Source organism: Rhinopithecus roxellana, chromosome 19 (genome assembly GCF_007565055.1).
Source record: "Rhinopithecus roxellana isolate Shanxi Qingling chromosome 19, ASM756505v1, whole genome shotgun sequence".
Lineage (NCBI taxonomy): Eukaryota > Metazoa > Chordata > Mammalia > Primates > Cercopithecidae > Rhinopithecus > Rhinopithecus roxellana.
Window position 1 is genome coordinate 82387132 of NC_044567.1, and position 24178 is coordinate 82411309.

Below are 24178 nucleotides of genomic sequence, written 5' to 3' on the forward strand. Positions count from 1 at the left end.
TATATCATGAATACATAAAATATATGTAGATATTAGTCTATTTTGTCATTTACTACTGTAACCTATAAACAAATCTATTATTAAAAGCTAAACTGTATCAAAACACACAGAGAAACTCTTACATACCACACAGAGAAACTCTTACATACCACACATGTTGCCATTAGCAATCAAGAAAAATATAAACATAAAGATGCAGAATTAAATCGTGACTGCATAAAATTAACTGTAGAACACGCTGTACTACTGTAATAATTTTGTAGTCACCTCCTGTTGCTACTGTGATGAGCTCAAGTGTTGTGAATATTCCCTTAAAATGCTGTGTGAGTCTAATCATCTCCTTACTCTCAAGCAAATGGTATATCACAGTAAAAAGTGGCCTCTCATGGTTCTTGCAGATCTTTCACTGTGTTTAGTGCAATACCATAAACTTTGAATAATATCATAGGACCTGTCCAAGTTGGAATTGCCACTAGTGATTCTGGAAGTTCTCCCAAGAAACAGAGAAAAGTCATGACATTACAAGAAAAAAGATGAATTGCTTGATATGTACCACAGATTGGGGTCTGCAGTTGCAGCTGCCTGCCATTTCAAAATAAATAAATCCAGTGTAAGGACCATTGTAAAAATAAGAAAAGGATGTTTATGCATTTGCCACTGTAGCCACACCAGCAGGCACAAAAACCTTGCACTTTTTTTGAAATACCTTTTTATCTCCTATTGATGATCCAACTTTTATACCTATAGGCTTTAATACAATTTGAGAAAAAGTGAAGTCATTATATGACAACTTAAAGTAAAGGTTAAAGATTTAAAGCGGAGTATGTAATGCCCTCAAAGGATGCTTTGATAATTTTAGAAAGAGGTTTAACTTAAAAAATGTCAAGATAACAGAGAAAGCAGCTTCTGCCAATCGAGAGGCAGCAGACAAGCTCCCAGTTGCTATTAATAAAATCATTGAAGAGTAAGTATATTTGCCTGAATGCATTTTTAATACAGATGGAAGTGCCCTATTCTCGGGGGGAAAAATGCCACAAAGGACAGTGATTATTAGAAAAGAGAATCAAGCACCAGGATTTAAGATAGAAAAGGATAGGCTATTTGTGCAAATGCAGTTGGGTTGATGATCAGTACCGCCATTATCTATACAGCTGCTAACACTCAAGCCTTGAAGGGAAAAGATAAACACCAACTGCCAGTCTTTTGGTTATACAAGAAGGTCTGGACAATGAGAACCCTTTTTCTGGATTGGTTCCATCGATGCTTTGTCCCAAAAGTCACCAAGTACCTTGCTAGTAAGGAACTGCCTTTTAAAGTTATTTTGCTATTGGTCAGCACCCTTGGTAACCCAGAACAACATGAGTTCAACACTGACGGCAACAAAGTGGTCTGCTTGCTCCCAAACACAGCATCTCTAGTCCAACCTCTAGATGAGGGGTCATAAGAATTTTTAAACGAGTTGATGGGTGCAGCACACCAACATGGCACAAGTATACATATGTAACAAACCTGCACGTTATGCACATGTACCCTAGAACTTAAAGTATAATAAAAAAAAAAAAAAAGAAAGAAAAAAAAAGAACTTTTAAGGCTCATTACACACAGTACTGTATGGAAAGGATTGTCAAAACTATAGAAGAGAACCCCAATAGAGAGAACATCATGAAAGTCTGGAAGGATTCCACCACTGAGGACGCCATTGTTATAGAAAGAGCTGTGAAAGCCATCAAGCCTGAAACAATAAATTGCTGCTGAAGAAAATTGTGTCCAGATGTTGTGCATGACTTCACAGGATTTACAATAGAACTAATCAAGGAAATAAAAAAAGAGATTGTAAATAGGGCAAATAGGGTGGAGAGTGAAGGGTTTCAAGATCTGGATCTTGGAGAAATTCAATAACTAATAGACACCACACCAGAGAAATTAACAGAAGACAATTTGATGGAAAGGAGGGTTTCCATTGCCAGATGATGAGAAAGAAGATGTAGAAGAAGCAGTGCCAGAAAAAGAACTGACAATCCGAAAATTAGACAATCTGAACGAAGGATTCTGATTATTCAAGGCTCATTTTGACTTATTTTCTGACATGAAATCTTCTATGATACAGGCACTGAAGCTAAAGCAAACAGTGGAAAAAGGAATGGAGCTATATGGAGATATTTTTGGAGAAATAAAAAAGCAAAAAGACAGAAATTATAATATATTTCTGTAAAGTTACACCAAGTGTGTCCATCTGTCTCTCCCACCTCCCTTTCAACCTCTTCCACCTCCTTCACTGACACCCCTAAGACAGCAAGTCCAACACCTGCTCTACCTTCTCTTCCTCCTTGGCCTGCTTAATATGAAGACAACAAGAATGAAGACCAAGAATGATAATCTATCTCTACTTAACGAATAGTAAATATATATTTCTTATGCCTTTCTTAATAACATTTTCTTTTCTCTAGCTTACTTTATAGTGAGAATACAGTATATAATAAATATACAAAATACATGTTAAGCAACTATGTTATCAGTAAGATTTCAGTCAACAATAGGCTATGAGTATAAGTTTTAGAGAGTCAAAAGTAACACATGAATTTTCAATTGCATGGGGCAGGGGGTTTGGTGCCTCTTACTCCGACATTGTTCAGGGGTCAAATATATTTTTATTTGAACAGGAATCATTCTCTTTTATATTCCATTGAATGTAAGTACTCTGATTGCAGAAAATTTGCTTTGTTCATGGTTATATCCCAAGCAAAGTATCTGGCACATAGGAAGATACAATCAATACGAATGCATGAATAAATATTGGGAAGGACAAAGAATAAGGAGGATTTCTATTTTTCTGTTTTTATTCACCAAATAATCAAAAAATAAGCATATTAAGAGCCCAGCTTATTCAAAACATTTTGTTAAATAGTTACTGTAGTTACAGGAATAAACTTGGAGGAAGAAAAGGAAGATGACATGGTTTGACTCTGTGTCCCCACCCAAATCTCATCTTGTAGCTCCCATAATTCCCATGTGTTATGAGAGGGACCCAGTGGGAGATGACTGAATTATGAGGGCAGGTCTTTCCTGTGCTGTTCTCATGATAGTGGATGGGACCAACAAGATCTGATGGTTTTCAAAACAGGAGTTGCCCTGCACAAGCTCTCTCTTTGCCTACTGCCATCCATGTAAGATGGACTTGCTCCTCCTTGCCTTCTGCCATGGTTGTGAGGCTTCTGCAGCCACGTGGAACTGTGAGTTCTCCATTAAGCCTCTTTGTAAATTGCCTGGTCTTGGGTATATGTTTACCAGCAGTGTGAAAACAGACTAATACAGAAGAGGATAATAATTCCTCATGAACATTTACTATTTATCAAATATTTTAATGAGCAGTTTACCAGCACTATAATAGTTTATGCTCTTTTAAAATCTCAATCCTAAAACACTAAAAGTACTACTGTTATTATACATATTCTGATGTTTAAATAACTGAACCTCAAAAGAACTGAAATAATGTGTTCAATTTCTTATAGCTATTAAGTGCCAGACCATTACCGATTAAAACCTGGGGCTATCTGACTCTAGAGCCAAAATTCTTAATCACTTTACTTTCCTAAGGAGATACTGTATCAGTCAACTCTCCATACATCAAGTCAATATATAATGTGTTGGTTACCATGAACTTACATATACAAAACGGGTGTTTTTAAAAGCCTAAAATGGAGAAGCAGACAATGTTTGTGAGCTGGAAGATTCACTATGTAAAGACATCATTTCTCCCTCAAAGTAATTTATAGATTCAATGCAATCCCAATTAATATCACTTCTTGTGGAATTTGACAAGCAGATTCTAAAAAGTGCATGAAAATGCAAAGAATCAAAAATAGCTGAGATACTTAAAAAAGAACAAGGTGGGAAGGTTTGCTCTCTCAAATAAAGCTAGCATAATTAAGACAGCATGGTATTGATGTATAAATAGAAAAACAGATTAACAGAAGAAACCAGAAAGGCCAGAAATAGTCTTGATTGATAACAAAGGTAGCACTGCAAAGCAGTAAAATAATGATATGAACAAGTGGATATACAAATATGATACATATCAAAAAGGCATATAAACAGTGTTTCTTCCATATTTCTGAAGGAATAAACAATATAAACTGAAATAAGTTCAGGGTTTCATCAGCTTATTTTATAAACATTGTGTATATTTCAGAATCTCCTCAAAGATGTAAAGGTCATAGTATTTGTAATTATTAAAGGTATTGCTCTAACAAAATACATAGCAATATATCTTCAGTATTGTGTAAAAATTAAGTTAGATTTTCTGGCCGGGTGTGGTGGCTCACTCCTGTAATTCTAACACTTAGGAAGGCCAAGGCAGGCGGATCACTTGAGGTCAGGAGTTCAAGACCAGCTTGGCCAAGATGGTGAAACTCCATCTCTACTAAAAATAAAAATATTAGCTCGGCGTGGTGGCACATGCCTGTAGTCCCAGCTACTCAGAAAGGTGAGGCAGGAGAATCGCTTGAACCCGGGAGGTGGAGGTTGCAGTGAGCCGAGATCGCCCCATTGCACTCCAGCCTGGGTAACAGAGTGATACTCCATCTCAAAAAAAAAGGAAAAATTAAGTTAGATTTTCTAAATCTAACAATGCAAGTGAAGAATGTATCTTTGACCATCTTGCTTCTTTTATCTTTATTCCATTCCTTTTTGTCATCTTACTACACTAATTACCCCATCTATATTGTTTTACTCATCAAAAAAAAAAAAAAAAAAGAAGTCTTCCATTAACCATTCCTTCTGGCAAGCAATGATAGCAACAACAAGGCCTTGTAAGAAGTAATTAAACACTTCCTGTTTCTGCTTCTGCATTCTATATTTATTCTTCCATCTGCTACAAACTGTATTCTACATTCACTGCTTTATAAAACTGCAGTCTCAAAGTTAGTTGTAGACATCTGTATGTAGAGATATGGCATAACAGATACCCTAAAGGGTCTTACCCATACTGTACAATTAAATTTTGAGAAATTGAAACAACTGTCCCTTAAATACACTGCTAATTTCAGGGGGAAAAAAAGTGAGGAAATTCTTTAAGGACAAAAACAAAGTCTGAAACCCAACTTGGGCCATTAAGTAAACACAAAATCTGCTTGGGCTGAGGACAAGTTCTCATATCAGACCATGGGTTAGGAAGATATGATTTGGGTTCTCTTTAAAGTCATTCCCTGCAAAGAACTTTAAGAGATTCAAATGAACCCTCTTGATGGGAGCTCCTTGTAAATCCCATATTGAAGCATGAAACTCTAAGTTGGCTTAGACAATCTTAGATGGATTCTATACTGCACTTCTCACAAAAATAATTGAAAATTTTTTTGGGATGAAACATCTCTAATATAGAGTCTTGGGAGTTCCACACTTTAAGGTCAACCAAGAATGAGCTCCTCTCCCCGACAAAAAAAATTATCAAACATACAAGGCAATAAGCACTAGACGACTTTTGAGACTAGAATTTTCAACAAGTAGAAATATTGTTTTCAATGAAATGTTGAAATAAATCAAATATGAAATATAAAATAATAGCAAGTAACAAAAGGTTATGAGAAATAACTAAGCATATTTTAAATAGAACCAAAAAGAGTTTTGGAAAATAAAATAGAAATTTTAAGTAGTCAATGAGTAAAGATAATTTAGATGCAGATGAATTTAAAACAAGTGAATTGGAAGAAACTTCTGAAGCTTTCCCCAGAAGGCAGCAAGGACAAGCACATGGAAAATTTGAATGAAGTGCTAACAGATGTAGAGAATAGTATGAAAAGCTAATATTATCTCAGTAGAGACTTAAAGTCAGAGAGGCAATATTTGAAGTGGTATTGGCTGAGAATTTTCCTAAACTGAAGACAGAAATGAATTCCAGGCAGCAGAATTTATATTAAAATAAAGATAAATATGGCCGGGCGCGGTGGCTCAAGCCTGTAATCCCAGCACTTTGGGAGGCCGAGACGGGCGGATCACGAGGTCAGGAGATCGAGACCATCCTGGCTAACACGGTGAAACCCCGTCTCTACTAAAAAATACAAAAAAACTAGCCGGGCGAGGTGGCGGGCGCCTGTAGTCCCAGCTACTCGGAGGCTGAGGCGGGAGAATGGCGGGAACCCGGGAGGCGGAGCTTGCAGTGAGCTGATATCCGGCCACTGCACTCCAGCCCGGGCGACAGAGCGAGACTCCGCCTCAAAAAAAAAAAAAAAAAAAAAAAAAAAATATATATATATATATATATATATATATATATATATATATATATAAAGATAAATAGAAAATCACACCTAGAAACATTGTAATGAAAGCTAAAGTCAAAGGGTAGTCAGTGAGAGAGCCCCTGTGAAGGATAGCAACTGACTGATAGCAGACATCTGAACAGTTAATATGTAAGCAATAAGACAGTGAATTTTCAAAGTGGTAAGAGAAAAGGATTGTCAACCTAGAAATGCATAAGCAGCTAAATTATGTTTTAAGAATGAAAGAGTGAAAAAAGTTTTTTTTAAACTACGAGAGTTTATGGCTAACTGACCTGCTTAAAAGAATGTATAAATGATGCGTTTTGGGAAACAAAAAAAAAATGATTGATCTCAAAAGGGAGGAAAAAAAGACTAAAATCCTATTATGAATAGTGAACAAATGGATTGATTTAAAATGTACACAAATCTTTTTTAAGTTCTTAAAATGTTAATAAAAGTGCTTATTTGAGGGATTAAAAAAAGAAAACCAAAACACTAGACAACAGCATGTAAGTAGGGTAAGAAATTATTAATAATAAAATCCCCAAAATACGGTGTTGGAAGTAATTGGGATATTTATTAACTTTAGGCTTTGTTAAATTTAGCATGTAAAAAAATTTTCAGGGGTGTTATGGGCTGAGTTTTGCCTCCCCAAAATATATATGTTTAAATTTTAACCCCCAGTAGCTCCGAACATGACTATATTTAGAAATAGTCTCTCAATGGGTAATTAAGTTTAAAGGATGCCATTGCAGGAGTCCCTAACCCAACATGGCTATTGTCTTTGTAGGAAGGGGAGATTAGGACAGAGACACATCTGAAGGGAAGACCATGAGAAGACACTGGAAGAAGATGGCCCTCTATAAGCCAATGGGAGAGGCCTCAGAAGACATCGACCTTGCCAATAGCTTGACCTTGGAGTTCTAACCTCTAGAATTGTAAGAAAATAATTCTGTTCCTTAAGCCTCCCAGTCTGTAGTACTTTATTTTGGCAGCCCTAGCAAATTAATACAAAGTAATAAAATATAGATTATGACTTTCAAACCAGAAAAAAGAAAAATATGGAATAAAAACAAAATCAAACAAAAAAGGGAAGAAAGAAGAGAAATCACATACACAAAGCAAAAAGTAAAATAGTGTAACTTCAAGAATATCAAAAATCACAATAAACTCACTAAATTAAAAGCAGGTTGTCAGACTGAATTAAAAAACAAATAAAATCCAACTATATTTCTTTTACGAGAGACAGGCATTGAAGCATAAGAACAATGAAAGTTAAAAGTAAACACACATGGCAGAAAAGATTTATCAAGCAAATACTGAACAAAAGAAATCTCGTGTACCTATATTAATATGAGACGTATTTGACTTTATGACCAAAAACCGTAAGAATAAATAGGGTTGGTGTATAAGCATTCCAGACTTCAATGCACCAAACAAAATAGTCTCAAAATATAAAAAGCAAAATTGGATTAAATTAAAAAGTGAAATTGACAAGCCTACCTTTATAATGGAATTAGAAGAGAAGAAAAGTAAAGATCAATGACTAATACCGATGGTTCAGAAGACATTACCCCTGGTTATGACATTTGACCATTGCAGAACAGCCATTAATAAAACTGGCCCAACGAATTATGTGATTAGCTGTCACAGGGATGAGATTTGGAAGCTTAGAAGCAATTTAATAGCCTTTAGGATTTCTGCTGGCATACTGAATTCTACAACTGGTTGTATTTGTGATATTCCTGTTTATACTAAATCCAACTTTTAGATACTACTCACAAAGGTCAACTAATGTAACTATAACAGCTCCAGTGAAGTTAAACTTTGGTCCCTTTACCCTAATCCCTCCACCCTGTCCACAGAAAGAGAAAGGAAAATCCAGAAGAAAATAAAAAAACAGAGTCAAAGTGTAGACCTTGTTTTCTCACCGCTGATCCCCAAACTAAGGGCATGCCTAAGATGAGCCTGGGGAGAGAGTTTTATACTGCTTAAGAAAGTTATGATTTGGATTGACCAATCTTTCAGATTTTTTTTAGTTCTTTAAGTGAATTGTACTTAACAAATTGGAATGTTTGAAATGGTCAGAAAGCTATAAGCAACTGCTCAAGATATCAGCTAGTGATAGGGAAGGAGATGCAGTAGCGTATGCCTGAAGTAATAAGTAAATTATTAAGAAAAGTTTCTTATTTATTTTATTAGTCTATATAGCCACCTATCATGCTTGTTGTTTGTTTTTAAGTAAAGAGAATTATTTAAGAGAAAAACCTCACTGAGTTGAGCGGCCTGGGTTTAAGTCTGATTCTTTTCAGTTTTTCCCACTCTGTAAAATGAAGAAACCGTCCCAAATGATCTAGTCTTTCAGCTGTGACATGCCATGGTTTCTACAAATATTTTACTTATTTCCAAAGAAACAGAGTTCTGAAAGAGAAACCTCAAAGAACAAATGGAAAATAAAGGAAATAAAATGAACAAAACATTCTGAACCCATAAACATGGTACAACAATAATGAAAGTACAAAAGAAAAACAAACAAACAAAAAACCATTCTCTTCTAAGCAAAGTATTTATACTTGAATTTGCATTTTAAAAAACTTTAAGAAAATTTAATATAAATGTGCATGCATGTATATATACTTACAATAAAAAAGTCAAAAGACCAAAAACCATTATTTTTTCTCCACTTGTGAAAGATGAATGAAAGCACGTGTGTGAGGAATATAAGAGAAGCTGCACAACCAATTATGCATACCACCTGCAAAGAATAAGGATCAACGGCAAGATTAGAAATGGCAAGTCATAGATGGAAAGAGAAGGAGAGAGAATCAGGTCATAAAGCTGCCTAAGGCAATTTTCTTATTTTCTTGCATATTACATGCCTTTTGCTAATGAGAAACCATTCATGAAAATGAATTTTCATTTTGATTCTACTATTATAATTGGCCTGGGGAAAAAGTGATGACTTACCAAAACAAACGTGCGTTCCCACGAAAGCTGGAATCCCAGAAAGATGAAGTAGTAAATTAAATGTATTGAAAGGAGAATCAAGAAGTATAATGGAATGTCCACCAGTGCCTGTCCACACCAGTATGCTGAAGGCCAAAGGCCTGAAATCCATTAGAAATAGTATGTTATAGTGTCTGTGTGACAAAAAGCATTCTCCTAAGTGTCTAGCATCCTCAATGGAAATGTGTAGTTATTGGTTCAACATGAAAGTCTCAGCTATTTTTAAAGTTCATTTACCCATTGGTACAGATTAATGAAGATGACTACACTATATATTTTTAAAGCCCAGTTTATTAAAGCATAGTTAAATAATTGGAAACATTGTATGGCTGACATTTCATGCCATAGTTAAAAATCTAAATTCCCTTTGGAACTGTGAAATAACTGCATGGATCAAACAGTACCACATCTTCATCTCTGAAGTTTATTTAGCATGGTTTCCCTTACAGCTGAGGCAATTTTATTGTGCTAAATGGTAAACTTTCTGACTTCTTTGAAATCATGTGTTTACTATAATCTATAATGATATTAGATTTTAATGTATGTGTAAACACATTAACCAAAGTACAACCCCGTGTGTATGAAACAATAAAATTCCAATTACTAAAGTCAGATAAAATCAATCTCAATCTCTCTAATTTCCCCTCTCTCTCTCTCTCTTACTTTATAATCGCTGATGCTGCTCATGCCGATAAAAGGAGAAATGCAGTTTGTGATCAACAACAGAAATATGGACCCATCTATAAAACCAAAATCCAGCACTATGTCATCCTGAAAAATGAAAACACATCAGTAAGTTATTGCAATTGTTACAGATTATACAAACATTATACGATACATTTCTGGGAAATAATGAAAAACTCTGGAAGCATTCACCTGATTTAAGAAGCAAAGAGACAAGCAAACATGTTTTGTTAAACTTAGTGGCAGGTTCCATTCCCAGGAACAGGATGATATAAAAGAAATTCAAAATCTCAATTTTATATTTATATATATAGTAGTCTCCTGTTTCCACAGGGGATATATTCCAAGCCTCCAAGTGAATGCCTGAAACCTCGATAGTACCAAACCCTATACATATTATGTTTTTTTAATCTGATAACTGAAATGGCTACTAAGTGACTAATGGGTAACCTATACAGTGTGGACACACCAAACAAAGGAATGATTCACTTCCTGGGTGTGAAGCAGGAAGGGCAAGATTTCATCATGCTACTCAAAACAGCATGCAATTAAAACATATGAATTGTTTATTTCTGGAATTTTCTGTTTAATATTTTAGAACCACAGTTGACCAAAGGTAACTGAAACATCAGAAAGCAAAATCACTGTGAAGGGGGTCTACTGTACTTACAGGGCATGAGCAGTTTCTCTTTTACATTTGCAACTGATACTTTAGGGAGCTACAGTTATCATCTCTGAAGCACTGAGTTAAGCTGTCATTTGTTCCAGTTCTCTATTTCCAAGTTGGCCTCTAATAGTAACTGTTGTGAAGCTGGACTTAGGCTTAGGCATTATGCCTACCTACGTGCCAGATGTAATTAGAAGAGAGCAAATCTTCCCTGCCTAAATAATTTGACTTCTAGAATTGTTTAAATTAAACAATTGTGAAGGCATTGAGGGGTCTTTAAGTTTTTTTCCAGATGCTGTAATTTATTATTATTATGACAAAAAAAAAAAAAAAGCTAAAGCAAAGGAGTGCAGAAAAGATAAGTTTTTGTCATAAATGCAGGTGCGGGTGGAAGGGCAAAAAAGAAGCAATGAAAAGGTTGTTCTAAGAGTATTAGTAAAGACGTGGGAAGAACCAGATTACCAGGGGCTAAACAAATGCACAATCATCAGTGTAAGGGAACGGGAACACTTGAGACTCCATATCCCTGCTTCCCAGTATCACCCCTGGGAAGGGGTATTACCCATCTTGTTGATCCTGTTGCCTGATATTAAATGGGCCAATGTCATTGGTTGATGCACATATCTGTTTTCCTCTCTGAGAATGGGACAAGATTTCATCGTGCTACTCAGAACAGTGTGCAATTTAAAACTGATAAATTGTTTATTTCTAGAATTTTCTACTTAATATTTTTCAACCATAGTTGACCAAGGGTGAAACCACAGAAAGCAAAATCATGGATAAGGGAGACTACTGTACTTAGAGTGTACAAGCAGTTTGGGTCCAACTAAATAGATACATTTTTCCTCCTTTACATCCTGTACTCTCTACTTGGGGGTACAGCTTAATTTGCTACCCTAAATCTCTGCTTTTCTTTGCTCCCCCATCTCTCTTCTGCGTATCCTCTCCTTCATCCTAATGATTCCCAAAGTATGCATCATCTCCATCTACTTCTCTGGGTTCCTTGCTTTTAAAATATTCTACAGAAAGTATCTATTTGGGTATACTCTGCTTTATCTAATATACTAAGTCAAAAACTAATACTAGCATCTCCTCCAAATAAACTTTCCTTTTCCACTTCCCCATTTCTATCAGTAGTTTTGTTACTGTTTCAATTTCCTAAGCTACAAAATTGTCTTCTTACATGCATAACTCTTTTTTACACTTCTTTCAATCTGCCATTTAATGCTACTATTCTATGAAATTCACATGAGTTCTTCTTTTGTCACTTACTCCTCTTCCTGTATGCTGGTCCAGACACTTTTGTTAGCTTCTGTTGGTCCTTGACTGGCATTTGAATATTAATATATGATAGGAAGATTGGGGGTCCAGATACACAGAAGGTCAGAGCTAACCAATGAAAGTCATTATTAGGCAGAGTTCTAATACAGGCATTGGAATCCTTCATCATTGAGATTCCAATGCCATATTAGAACTTGACTTGTGAATGTCCAATTACATTCCTTAGTATATTTCTATTTGCAACTTAAGTATATCAACTTCAGAGGCACTAGTGAAGACTAAATGAAATAATGTATACTGAGGCCAGATGTGGTGTCTCACACCTGTAATCCCAGCACTTTGAGAGGCTGAGGCGGGTGGATCACCTGAGGTCAGGAGTTTGAGGCCAGCCTGGCCAACGTGGTGAAACCCCATCTCTACTAAAAATACAAAAAAATTAGCTGGGTGTGGTGGTGCATGCCTGTAATTCCAGCTACTTGGGAGGCTGAGGCAGGTGAATCACTTGAACCCAGGAGGCAGAGGTTGCAGTGAGCCGAGATCTTGCTACTGCATGCCAGCCTGGGTGACAGAGTGAGACTTTGTCTCAAAAAAACAAAAACAAAAACAAAATGTATATATATATATATATTTTATATATTATATATATAGTGAAATAATAATATTTTTATTTGCTACATGTAGCATTTACTATATGGGAGGTGCTCAATAACTAAGAAGAGTCGTTTTTAAGATGAAAGCAAGGATGAAAGCACTAGAATTTAAAACAGACCAGGAAGCAGTATCAGGCAAGAACCAACAAGTAGCTAAGGAACAGATGACAACTAGCTTAGTGAAGTATACATTGCAAAGTCTAGAAGAATAATAAGAAATAAAAATGGCATAATTTTAAAATAGTGTGAAAATGAGGTTATTAAAAGAAGTCATGACAGCTTTAGAAGAACACTTGCAGCAATCAGAGGCAACGTACAGCCAAATCTAGAGGAACGGGAGCCTCACAGAACTGTGGAGCTAGTGACTCTTCTTTTTTTTTTTTTTTTTTTTTTTGAGATGGAGTCTCGCTCTGTCACCCAGGCTGGAGTGCAGTGACCGGATCTTGGCTCACTGCAAGCTCCACCTCCTGGGTTTACGCCATTCTCCTGCCTCAGCCTCCCGAGTAGCTGGGACTACAGACGCCTGCCACCTCGCCCGGCTAGTTTTTCTGTATTTTTTTAGTAGAGACGGGGTTTCACCGGGATAGCCAGGATGGTCTCGATCTCCTGACCTCGTAATCCGCCCGTCTCGGCCTCCCAAAGTGCTGGGATTACAGGCTTGAGCCACCACGCCCAGCCGTGACTCTTCTATGCTGGTGGTTCTCTAAGTGTGGTCCCAGACCAGCAGCATCAACGTCACCTGGGTACTCACTGGAAATGCGAGTTCTCAGACCTCATCAAATCAGAATCTCTGGGGATGGTGTCCAGGAATCTGTTTTAACAAGCCCAGCAGGTGATACTAGTGTATGTTAAAGTGGAAGCACCTCTGGTCTATGACTTCTGCTGGGATATAAATCAGCCCCAACGAGCTGTCCCTGAGAAAGGAAGTTATTAAATCTGAGTAAAAGGGAAATTATGACTGAAAATAAAAATAAATTATCCTCCACAGTGGGTAAGCAATAAAATATACTATACTAATCCCTATTCTTACTATAATTGATTATTTTGTTTGGCTATGCATGAGTAAAAGAATGAATAATTATGGTTTTCTGTCAAAAGAAAATACCTGTTTCTGGCAAAAATGCAACAACTAGAAAAAGACTGAAATTCTTATCTTTCCTAAAGAAATATAATTTCCATTTGAATATTTTAAAAGTTATTTATGAGGGACTAAGAGAGAACTCAGCTTCCCTGGATCCACAGGAGACAATTTAATATCCAAATTGCTTCCTTGACAAGCCCTCCTAACATTAATTTTGTCTAGATTGATATACATTGCAAGAGAAGAAGGTTATGTATCTATGCATTGTCTCCTCTGTCTTCTGATTCGGTTTAGCAAAAAAGTAAATTAAAGAGCTCTATCTGTTGAACCCCGGAAGCGGAGGTTGCAGTGAGTCGAGATCACACCATTGCACTCCAGCTTGGGTGACAAGAGCAAAACTCTATCTCAAAGAAAAAAAAAAAAAAAAAGAGAGAGAGAGCTCTATCTGAACCTCGTCAAAAGGGAAGAATAAGAACCCCATGTAAGAGACCTACCTAACATGTTGGAGCAATCAACAATGAATGTATTTGATGTCTGGAGGTAATATGCTAAGGCAAATATTCTGTGAGTTCATGAGTAATAATCGTAGTAAGCAGATTCAGAAACTAAACTCAGGTAACTGGTGGGTCCCTCTGGGGCCCACTGGCCACTTGAGACCCATTCAGCTCTGTGCAGGGTGAAAGTCTACCTGGAAAAGATAAATGTGTGTCTCATTGCATCTGAAGCAAAAGCCTCCACAGTAACTTCTTTCCTCAGCTCCATTTCTATTTACTCCACCAAAGGATTAATGTAACATTCCTCAAAACACTGGGAAAAAGAAAGGAAGAAGGAAGAAGCAGAAGCAGAAGAGTCAAAAGGAAAGGTACCCTCTATCAGACTGCAGGTGATAAGGAGGGTCAACCCAGGCTACTTTCTGCAGGAGCAGAATTTCTTTTCTTTCTTTCTTTCTTTTTTGTTTTTTGAAACGGAGTCTCGCTCTGTCGCCCAGGCTGGAGTGCAGTGGCACAATCTCGGTTTACTGCAAGCTCCACCTCCCAGGTTCACGCCATTCTCCTGTCTCAGCCTCCCGAGTAGCTGGGACTACAGGCGCCTGACACCGCTCCCGGCTAATTTTTGTATTTTTAGTAGAGACGGGGTTTCACCATGGTCTCGATCCCCTGACCTCGTGATCCACCCGCCCCGGCCTCCCAAAGTGTTGGGATTACAGGCATGCGCCACCGCGCCTGGCCACAGAATTTCTTTATCTTGGTATTCTCTATGGAATTCTCTTTGGCAGCACCCAGAGGCCCCGGCAAGCTTCCTGCTACCATCGAGGGGAAAACGCCAAATACCGTCTTTCTTCCTCCAGAGCTGTCTCATGCTCAGCCAGACCTACTTTCCCTACAGAAAGGGAAAGTTTTTTTTATTAAATGCAGGGTGAACTACAGCGGTTTGCACTCAGTAAACCCAGAATACATTTAATTCTGAAAAATCCAAAAACCCTTTATATAATATTACTTAAAAGCTGCAAGATAATTTTTATGTCTTTACTGTAATGGAGTGAAGAGTTTGTCTAACAAAGGCTAACTGTAACATGCTTCACAGTAATTATAATAATGGCTCATGGTTGTGTGATACATTAAACACTTTTGAAAATAGTATCTTAGTTGGCCGGGCGCGGTGGCTCAAGCCTGTAATCCCAGCACTTTGGGAGGCCGAGACGGGCGGATCACGAGGTCAGGAGATCGAGACCATCCTGGCTAACACTGTGAAACCCCGTCTCTACTAAAAAATACAAAAAACTAGCCGGGCGAGGTGGCGGGCGCCTGTAGTCCCAGCTACTCGGGAGGCCGAGGCAGGAGAATGGCGTCAACCCGGGAGGCGGAGCTTGCAGTGAGCTGAGATCCCGCCACTGCACTCCAGCCCGGCGACAGAGCGAGACTCCGTCTCAAAAAAAAAAAAAAAAAAAAAAAAAAAGAAAATAATATCTTAGTTGAATGTTACATCTACTTTATGAGGTAGAAAAAACAAGTATTAAAATAAAAAAATTTTTAAAATAGGACTATTACAGATTATCTGCTTGTAGTTCCCATCTTGCAGAAGAGAAAGCTGTGCCGTAATGGTAATAAACGGTGCACAGCATGACTGGTTATCCAGTCTACCCACTCATTCATCCATTCAACAAACACTTATAGAGCTTCTGCTCCATACAATGCATCATCCTTTGTGCTAGAAATAAGTCAAGTACAATTATTACTCTCAAGAAGTTCATATTTGAAAAACAATGACAAACTCAGTCTGAGCTCAGTTCCACTGAAAAATAAATTAGGAGGTCTTTAAACATTAAAGCATCTGCTGAAAAGTCCTGGAGGATGTTAGAAGGAGGTTGATTTAAAAAAAAAAAAGGCGAGACAACATTGATTCTATATTAAAAGTAAACAAGACTAAATAAAGGCACGATTAACTCTGGAAGTATTGGGAAATAGATGAAATTATATTAGATATCACTCTTGAGGAATTACTAGAACTAAGTTTTGGTTGTATTTTTCTTATTTTTGCTCTGAACTGGTAGCACATTGCTATTACCATCTAGAGAGACAGTGTATTGTTTTATATTAGATAGTTTCTGCACTTACAATTAAATCACCGTATCTCATTTGCAGAAAACTAGAGTTTGAATTATATAGTATTAATTTCTTATTATGCAATTTTCCAATAAAATTTCATTATCTAAAACCACTATGCATATTCTCGCTAACATCCACATGATTTCTATAATTTTTCCCTTTTTTATCTATCATAATTAAACACATCGGTTAGGAATTATTTGACAATTTAGAAAGGATAACCAAATTGCATCTGATCAAAAATTGCACTTCACACCCTAAGTTGTAAAACATAAAGAAGCCAAACCCAAAAAGGCACTGCAGAATTTAAAATGAAGAACAATAGAACTGTTAAAAAATCATAATTTCAGGATTAGACCGTATTTTATCATAAATCCCTTTGTGGTAGAGATATACATATACATATGTGGGTGTCTATACATACATTCACACTTTTGCATTTGCATTAATCAGTGTATATGTCTTATATTCATCTAATTCTCCAGGGAAATCTGACAATCTGACATAAAATTAAGGATTTAGGTTTAAGGTATCTCTGGTATTCTTCATTTCCAAGCAAATCCATTCACTGATTTCAGTAAATATGCATTGAGTACCTAGTAAGTTGTATACGGTAAACCAAAGTCAAAATTATGAGTTTTCAACAGTCCTGTGATTTTTTTCTCTTTTATTTTAAATTCTGCAGTGTCCTTTTGGATCTTGGTTCTTCTAATATTCGTGTTGGGCTGTAATTCTTGATCAGACAAGATTTTAAACTAGAGGGTTGAGGCCAGCCATAAAACATAACTCAACAGAATACAAAGTCTTAATAAATGTAGTGGAAAAAATAGATCAGGATAAGGGTTAGGAAGTGATAGGTTACATCTAATTTACTAAGAATTACATACTTAAATTTTTCCATAAAACTTTTGAATTTTAAAAATTTAATTAGACTAAACATAAAAGTACTTGAAAGACTCTTGATCTTTCAGAATAAGTAATAGCAAACGTGTATTTGAATGTTTCCTCTTTCCTTTACAGAAATGTAAGCTCTGTGTGGGTGAGATTTTTGTCTATTCTATTCATGCTGTATTCTCAACATCCAGAAGTACCAGAAAATAGTACACTCAGGAAGTAGTTATTGAATAAATTTAAATTGGTATATATATTTATATATATGTGTGTGTGTGTGTGTGTATATATATATATGCACCATGCTATGTTCTAGGTACTCAGTAAATTCATTTAATCTTCATAATAATTCTATAAAGTAGGTACTATTACACTCCCTATTTTGCAGATGAAGACACAAAGGCAAGGAGTAGCTAACAAACTTGCTGCTAAGTGGCAGAAGCAGGATTTGAACTCACGTGGTAGACGCTAGAGCCCTCATCCTTTATCCCTCTGCTGTGTTGCCTCTTATATAAATCAATATTCTACTTACACGAGAAAATGACGTGCTCTCCGTTTGAATAAGCTCCGTGAAGTTAAAAATTCCAATAAGGGCATTGCTAACAATTCCCATAAGAACAGGAAAACAATTCAATTTCTTGGTATTACATGCAACTGAAAATCTGTAATCCTTAAAAAAAAGTACACAAATATAAGTTCTAAATTCTTAGAGTAAATATATTTATTGTATACTTTGTATATAACCAGAGTGGAATTAGAGTGAGGAGACTATAATTTTTCTTTGACGCTTCTGCCTTCTTTGAATTGGGAAAAGGATACATTATTTTTGTAATTCAAGTGACTTGTTTTGTAAATGAAATGGATTAACATTTACTAACATGAAAAGATGTCAAATATTTACATTTTATGTGACAAATAAAGTTTCAAGCCTCCTCTAATATGATGCCAATTTGGAAAACATATTTAAATTCCCTATCGTTTCAAGTATTAGGATGTGGCCAAAAAAAAAAAAAAAAAAAAAAAACCACTCATCATAAAACAGTGCATTGAAGCAAGCATACCTTCTGGTCACCAGACACTATGATGGCTCCATTGTAGGAGGGATCGTCTGAGCCATTTCTGTTTCTAAAGTCATCTATTTCCAAAACTATATCCTGACGCTTCAGTGAATGCACGAGGTCTTCAATATTCGATCCTAATGTAGTGGAAGGAAGGCAACAGGAAAAAAAAAAAAAAGCAAGAAAATCAAAGTCAAAGCTTAAAATAATAATGATTCCCAATCGTGTTAAGAAAAACCCAGAATAGCTTAGTAAAGAGTCTTGCTCTTTAGGAGTACGGGCTCCTTTATTCTTTTCAGAAATATATTCGTTTAGCTTACAATTCTCACCAGGTGAAAAGAGTTTACGAAAAGAAGATTGCAATTCTCACAGGAAGGAAATTTGCTAGTAGTGACTTTTATAAACTTTACCAGAACCATATAATGTTTGTAATTATGAATAATACATACAAAATATACCTCATGACCCAGGCTTGTCCTAGTGATCCTATCAACCTTAAATGGCACTAACCTTGCCATGATATTTAAAGTACTAGTAACCCATTCAAAACATCTTTACGAAATTAAGTTAACTTGATATTTGCCATTGTGCCCATTAAGTTTTGTGACTTGACTTCCATCATAGATGGAAAGGAAGTCACATTGGTCAGAGGGAGAAGTCAAGCTATGATGCAGCCTCCACATCTGAATCAACCACCCCCCACCAAGGCAGCTCTGGATTTAAAATGACCCATCAGGGAGAGAATCCACAGATGCTTTGAAAGAGGTGGCTTGCAGCTGCAGGCTCCATGAGACAGCTGAAAAACTGAGTGTCCTAGGTGAGAAAGGGGAATGTCCACCCCCAAACACACATCTTCACTGGGGAACCTGAAGGTCCAGATCACTCTGGTAGACATAATCTCTTGGAAGTTCTATGGCCCCGACCCACTACCTGAGAAACCTGAATACTTATCCAGGCGACCCTAGGGGAAGCTTGCATTCTCCCTATACTACCATAGTTGATGCTCTCTTGAAATTGCCACCTCCAGGCTGGAGGCTGACCAATACCAGCACACTACACAAAACCACAACCAAGGACCCTCACAGAGTCCACTTCACTCCCCTGCTACCTCCACCAGAACAGGTGCTGGTACCCACAGCTGCGAGACCTGAAGATGGATCAAAAAATAATAGATGTTACATGGATGTGATAAAAAAGGGAACACTTTTACACTGTTGGTGGGAATGTCAACTAGTAAAACTACTATGAAAAACAATGTGGAGATTCCTTAAAGAACTACAAGTAAGTCTACCGATTGATCCAGCAATCCCACTTCTGGGTATCTACTAAGAGGAAAAGTAGTCATTATATGAAAAAGATACTTGCACACACGTTTATAGCAGCACAATTCACAATTGTGAAAATATGGAACAAGCCCAAGTGCCTGTCAATCAATGAGTAGATTAAAAAGTTATAAACATACACACACACACACACACACACACACACACCTTGGAATACTACTAATCCATAAAACGAAATGAAATAATGACATTTGCAGCAACCTGGATGGAGTTGGAGACCATCATTCTAAGTGAAGTAGCTCAGGAATTGAAAAATCAAACATCATATGTTCTCACTCATAAGTGGGAGCTAAGCTATGAAGGCACAAAGGCGTAAGAATGATATAATGGCTTTTGGGGACTCGGGAAAGGGTGGGACGGGGTTGAGGGACAAAAGACTACACATTGAGTACAGTGTACACTGCTCAGGTGATGAGTCCACCAAAATCGCAGAAATCACCATTAAAGAACTTATACATGTAACCAAACACCACCTGTTTCCCACAAACCTATTGAAATAAAGATAATACAAAATAAAAAATATTTAAAAAGAAAATTAACCCATCAGTTTCCTTCACTTGAAAATGGAGCAAGCTGGACAGACACCATTTTTGTTTTCAATTGTCTCTCAGGTATGTGCTTTCCAAAGATCTTTGATAATAAAAATTGACACTATATTTCAGCCCCGTTTCTCACCTGTATTATTAATGATTAATAGGCTGGTAAGAGGCGTCTTTGGGATTTGTTCCAGAGAAAGGAAATACATACTGGGTGAAAACTCCCAACAATGAGTTTCACGAAGTACTTTATACATTATCTTTTCTAGAATGATGGGGATAAAAGCAACTCCAAGTACTAGTGACCTAAGTAAAACAAAATTATAACATGAGTCTGAAGCAATTTTCCTCTGATTATTTAAGTCACAAAGATGCTATATAAGTGCTAACTATGGAAATTCCACATGAATGTGTGGTGTTTAGTTAGATAAAATGAAACATACAGTGACAGTAATCTGAGAATTGGCACAAAAAAATTACATAATTTGTATCACATTGGAAGATATTCAAGGGTAACAGAGCATCAAGAGAAAAGGTGGAACCCAGGGACAATCCTCTGTCAGTATGCTGGTTTACCAGGACAACACAGGAAATTATTTTATGAGATAACAGGCGCCTCAAACTGCCTGCTTGGGTACTTGTGATGAGAAAGAAGCCCTATTTTACACTGTAGCCTCAAGCTTGCTATGTGCACAACTGCAAGTAAAATTTTAACTTTCTTCAATTGTTAGTTTACAAATATTTTAACTTTCATGAAACTAAATGCAACATTTAAAACACTATTTTTATATCTAGAAGTCATCCCACCAATTCAAACTGCAAGTGAAATGTTTCCAAGCAATCTTTGTTTCTCTAATAAGCATATGAGTCCACTCTGCAATGACTACTTTCCCATCAGACTTCAGACTCTACCTTCTTCTCCCTATCAGCCTTATATTTCATAGGAAAAAAAAAAAAAAGGAATAGGACAGAAACTCCTTCATCTTATTGCTGCCAAAAGAAAAGAAAACATCCACAGATTCAGTCATCCTCTCATTCTTTTATTCTGCTGAAGTACGTAATAGATCTTTGCTCCTAACAAAGAGGTCAGGCCTTGTCAATACTGTAATGAATCCAAACTCTCCACCCTCCGTGTATCTCTCATTCATTATAAAATCAACTTTCCTCCCGACTTCACATTGCCTTTTAGCTTCTGCTCTTTCTACTCCCCTCCATAGTCAAGCACCGCAAAAGAGTTGCCTACTTTCAGACCTCTTGATAAAACCTTTAATAACTTCCCTTTTGCCAAATTCAATGGATGCTTTTCTTTCTCAACTGCTATTAGCCCTGCATATTTTCTAATCTTGGCTTAAATGTAACAATTTCAATAAGACCAATGCCAACAAACCTATTTAGAATTGTAATGTACCTCTAACTCCTGTCATCCCTTCCTATCCCCTTTTCTACTCTATTTTGTATAACCTGGCATATAAGTTATTTAGTTTTATATTCAGTATTTTTCATCTTTTCCACCCAACCAGATGTAAACACCATGAGAGTAGAAATCTGTGCCATTTGTATTCACTAATATAACCAAACTCCTAGAACAATGCCTAGTATACCACAGCAGGCTTCAATAAAGATTTGTGATATAATTGAACAAGTTTAAAGGCCTTATCAATTTTGTTCACTACAGCAGTAAAACTGTGCCCCAAAGAGTTAAAGAAACCAATGACTAGCAGAAATCATTGAGTTTGTAGGGTGTCAGATTGAAAGAAGAAAAAAAAACAAGAAACAATTTGCTGAAACACTGAAACTCCCTCAGCTTGTAAGATAATAAAACTGGCTGAAATCCGCTGAAACCAATATGGCCAATTACAGTCTGTCCAGAATCATCCTGCTGACTTCACAGTCTAAATTCCCACCATATATTTCATACCAACTGCACTTGAATTTGCACAAGGGATACATGAGGAGGCATGAAGAGATATCTGTGCATGCCTGAGGACTTTCCAGACCTCTCCTTTTCTTCTATCATGCTTAATTCCAGAATTCACTCTCTAAACCTTTTCTAATAAAATTACTGCCTTAAAGTCAGCACAGGGAGACAGATTTGAGCTGACTTCCTGTCTCCTTGTGAGTCAACTTGCAATAAAAATCTTTTCTCAAAAATCCAGTGTCATAGTATTGACTTCTAGCACATGAGGCAGTGACATTTTCCTCAGTAACAGCAGGATAGGTAAAGATATTTAAAAACTGTTAAATGAATGAATAAATTAATATATTTATTTTCTTAATATTTGAATGTTTTTTCATATATTGATGAAATAGATATAAAGTAATCTGATACTCACAAACACAAAAGAACTCTCCTTTCACGCCTTAACTTTAAGAAGCGAAGTGTTGCCACCGCATAGATTTGTCGTCTCCAGAGAGTTGCACTACTGACAGCCTTTCTTGTTTCAGGAAGAGAACAAAGAACCTGTTCCATTTCAGACTCATTTCCAGTATTTCTTGTCACATATATTTTCTTTTGTTTCCCAATGTCAAAATCTACAATCATGTAATAAAACATTTTAATAGGTTATGTTATCTGCACTTTCTCTTTAAAAACTTTGAAAATGATGTTTGACTATTTGAAACAGCACTTCTAACAAGTTGAGCTACTGATATCCACAATCAAAATTTACATTAAAAATCTTTCCTTCAAACATATGTAACGGATTCAATTCCAATGAGACAGTAAATTAATTTTTGAGGATGATTGAGGCTTCCTAACAAGCATTTATTCTTTCATACTAATAATAGCAGCTCTTCACTAAGGGATACTTTTGCAGAGCAAGTTTTTTTTTGTTTTGTTTTGTTTTTTTTTTTTTTTTTTTTTTTGAGGCGGAGTCTCGCTCTGTCGCCCGGACTGGAGTGCAGTGGCCAGATCTCAGCTCACTGCAAGCTCCGCCTCCCGGGTTCACGCCATTCTCCTGCCTCAGCCTCCCGAGTAGCTGGGACTACAGGCGCCCGCCACCTCGCCCGGCTAGTTTTTGTATTTTTAGTAGAGACGGGGTTTCACCGTGTTAGCCAGGATGGTCTCGATCTCCTGACCTCGTGATCCGCCCTTCTCAGCCTCCCGAAGTGCTGGGATTACAGGCTTGAGCCACCGCGCCCGGCCGCAGAGCAAGTTTTATGCGGAAGCACAAAGACAAATTTATGTAGCTGAGTTTCCAAAAGGCCTCCTCTGTCATCTGGAATTTCCCCTACAGGATTAAACACTGATGATTGACATCTCAGTAATGAGTTCAAGACATTGTGCTTTCAAACGATGGAAAGTCCATGGAAAGGCCTCCTGTTTGAGTCCCGCATACATCACACTTTAACTGTACAATTTTGGCTAATGACACAACTTCAAATATCAGTTTTCGCATGGGCAGCTTGATGTTATTATGGGAATTAAAAACAATATAATTCAAGAACTGAGCACAATGGCTGGTATACAGTAGTCTCCTAAATTCTTTTTTTTTTTTTTCTTTCCAATTTTTATTTTCGGTGCAGGCTTGTTACATGGGTAAACTGTGTGTCATGGGGATTTGGAGGTTTGGTGTTCAGACAATTTTGTCATCCAGGTAATCAGCATAATACCCACGAGGTCATTTTCAATTCTCATCCTCCACACTTAAGTAGGCCCTGGTGTCTGTTTTTCTCTTCTTCGCATTCGTGTGTACGCAATGTTTACTTCTCACTTATAAGTGAGAACATATGGTATTTGGTTTTCTGTTCCTGTGTTAATTTCTTTAGCATAATGGCTTCCAGCTTACTCCATGTTGCTGCAAAGGACATGAGCACATTCTTTATGGTTGCGTGGTACTGCATAGTGTATTTGTAACACATTTTCTTTTCTTTTCTTTTTTTTTTTTTTTTGAGACGGAGTTTCGCTCTGTCGCCCAGGCTGGAGTGCAGTGGTCGGATCTCAGCTCACTGCAAGCTCCGCCTCCCGGGTTCACGCCATTCTCCTGCCTCAGCCTCCCGAGTAGCTGGGACTATAGGCGCCCGTCACCTCGCCCGGTTAGTTTTTTTGTATTTTTTAATAGAGACGGGGTTTCACCGTGTTAGCCAGGATGGTCTCGATCTCCTGACCTCGTGATCCGCCC

General features: G+C 37.0%; 1 protein-coding gene across 1 annotated transcript in view; it reads right to left on the reverse strand.

The window, feature by feature from the left end:
- The window catches only part of ABCA10 (ATP binding cassette subfamily A member 10), an 86318-nt gene that overhangs the window by 18839 nt on the left and 43301 nt on the right, over positions 1 to 24178 (reverse strand). Inside the window, 7 exon segments of the mRNA XM_030922570.1 lie at positions 8896 to 9009; positions 9222 to 9416; positions 9924 to 10031; positions 17653 to 17790; positions 18182 to 18315; positions 20197 to 20363; positions 22391 to 22589. Coding sequence (XP_030778430.1) covers positions 8896 to 9009; positions 9222 to 9416; positions 9924 to 10031; positions 17653 to 17790; positions 18182 to 18315; positions 20197 to 20363; positions 22391 to 22589 — 1055 coding nt within the window.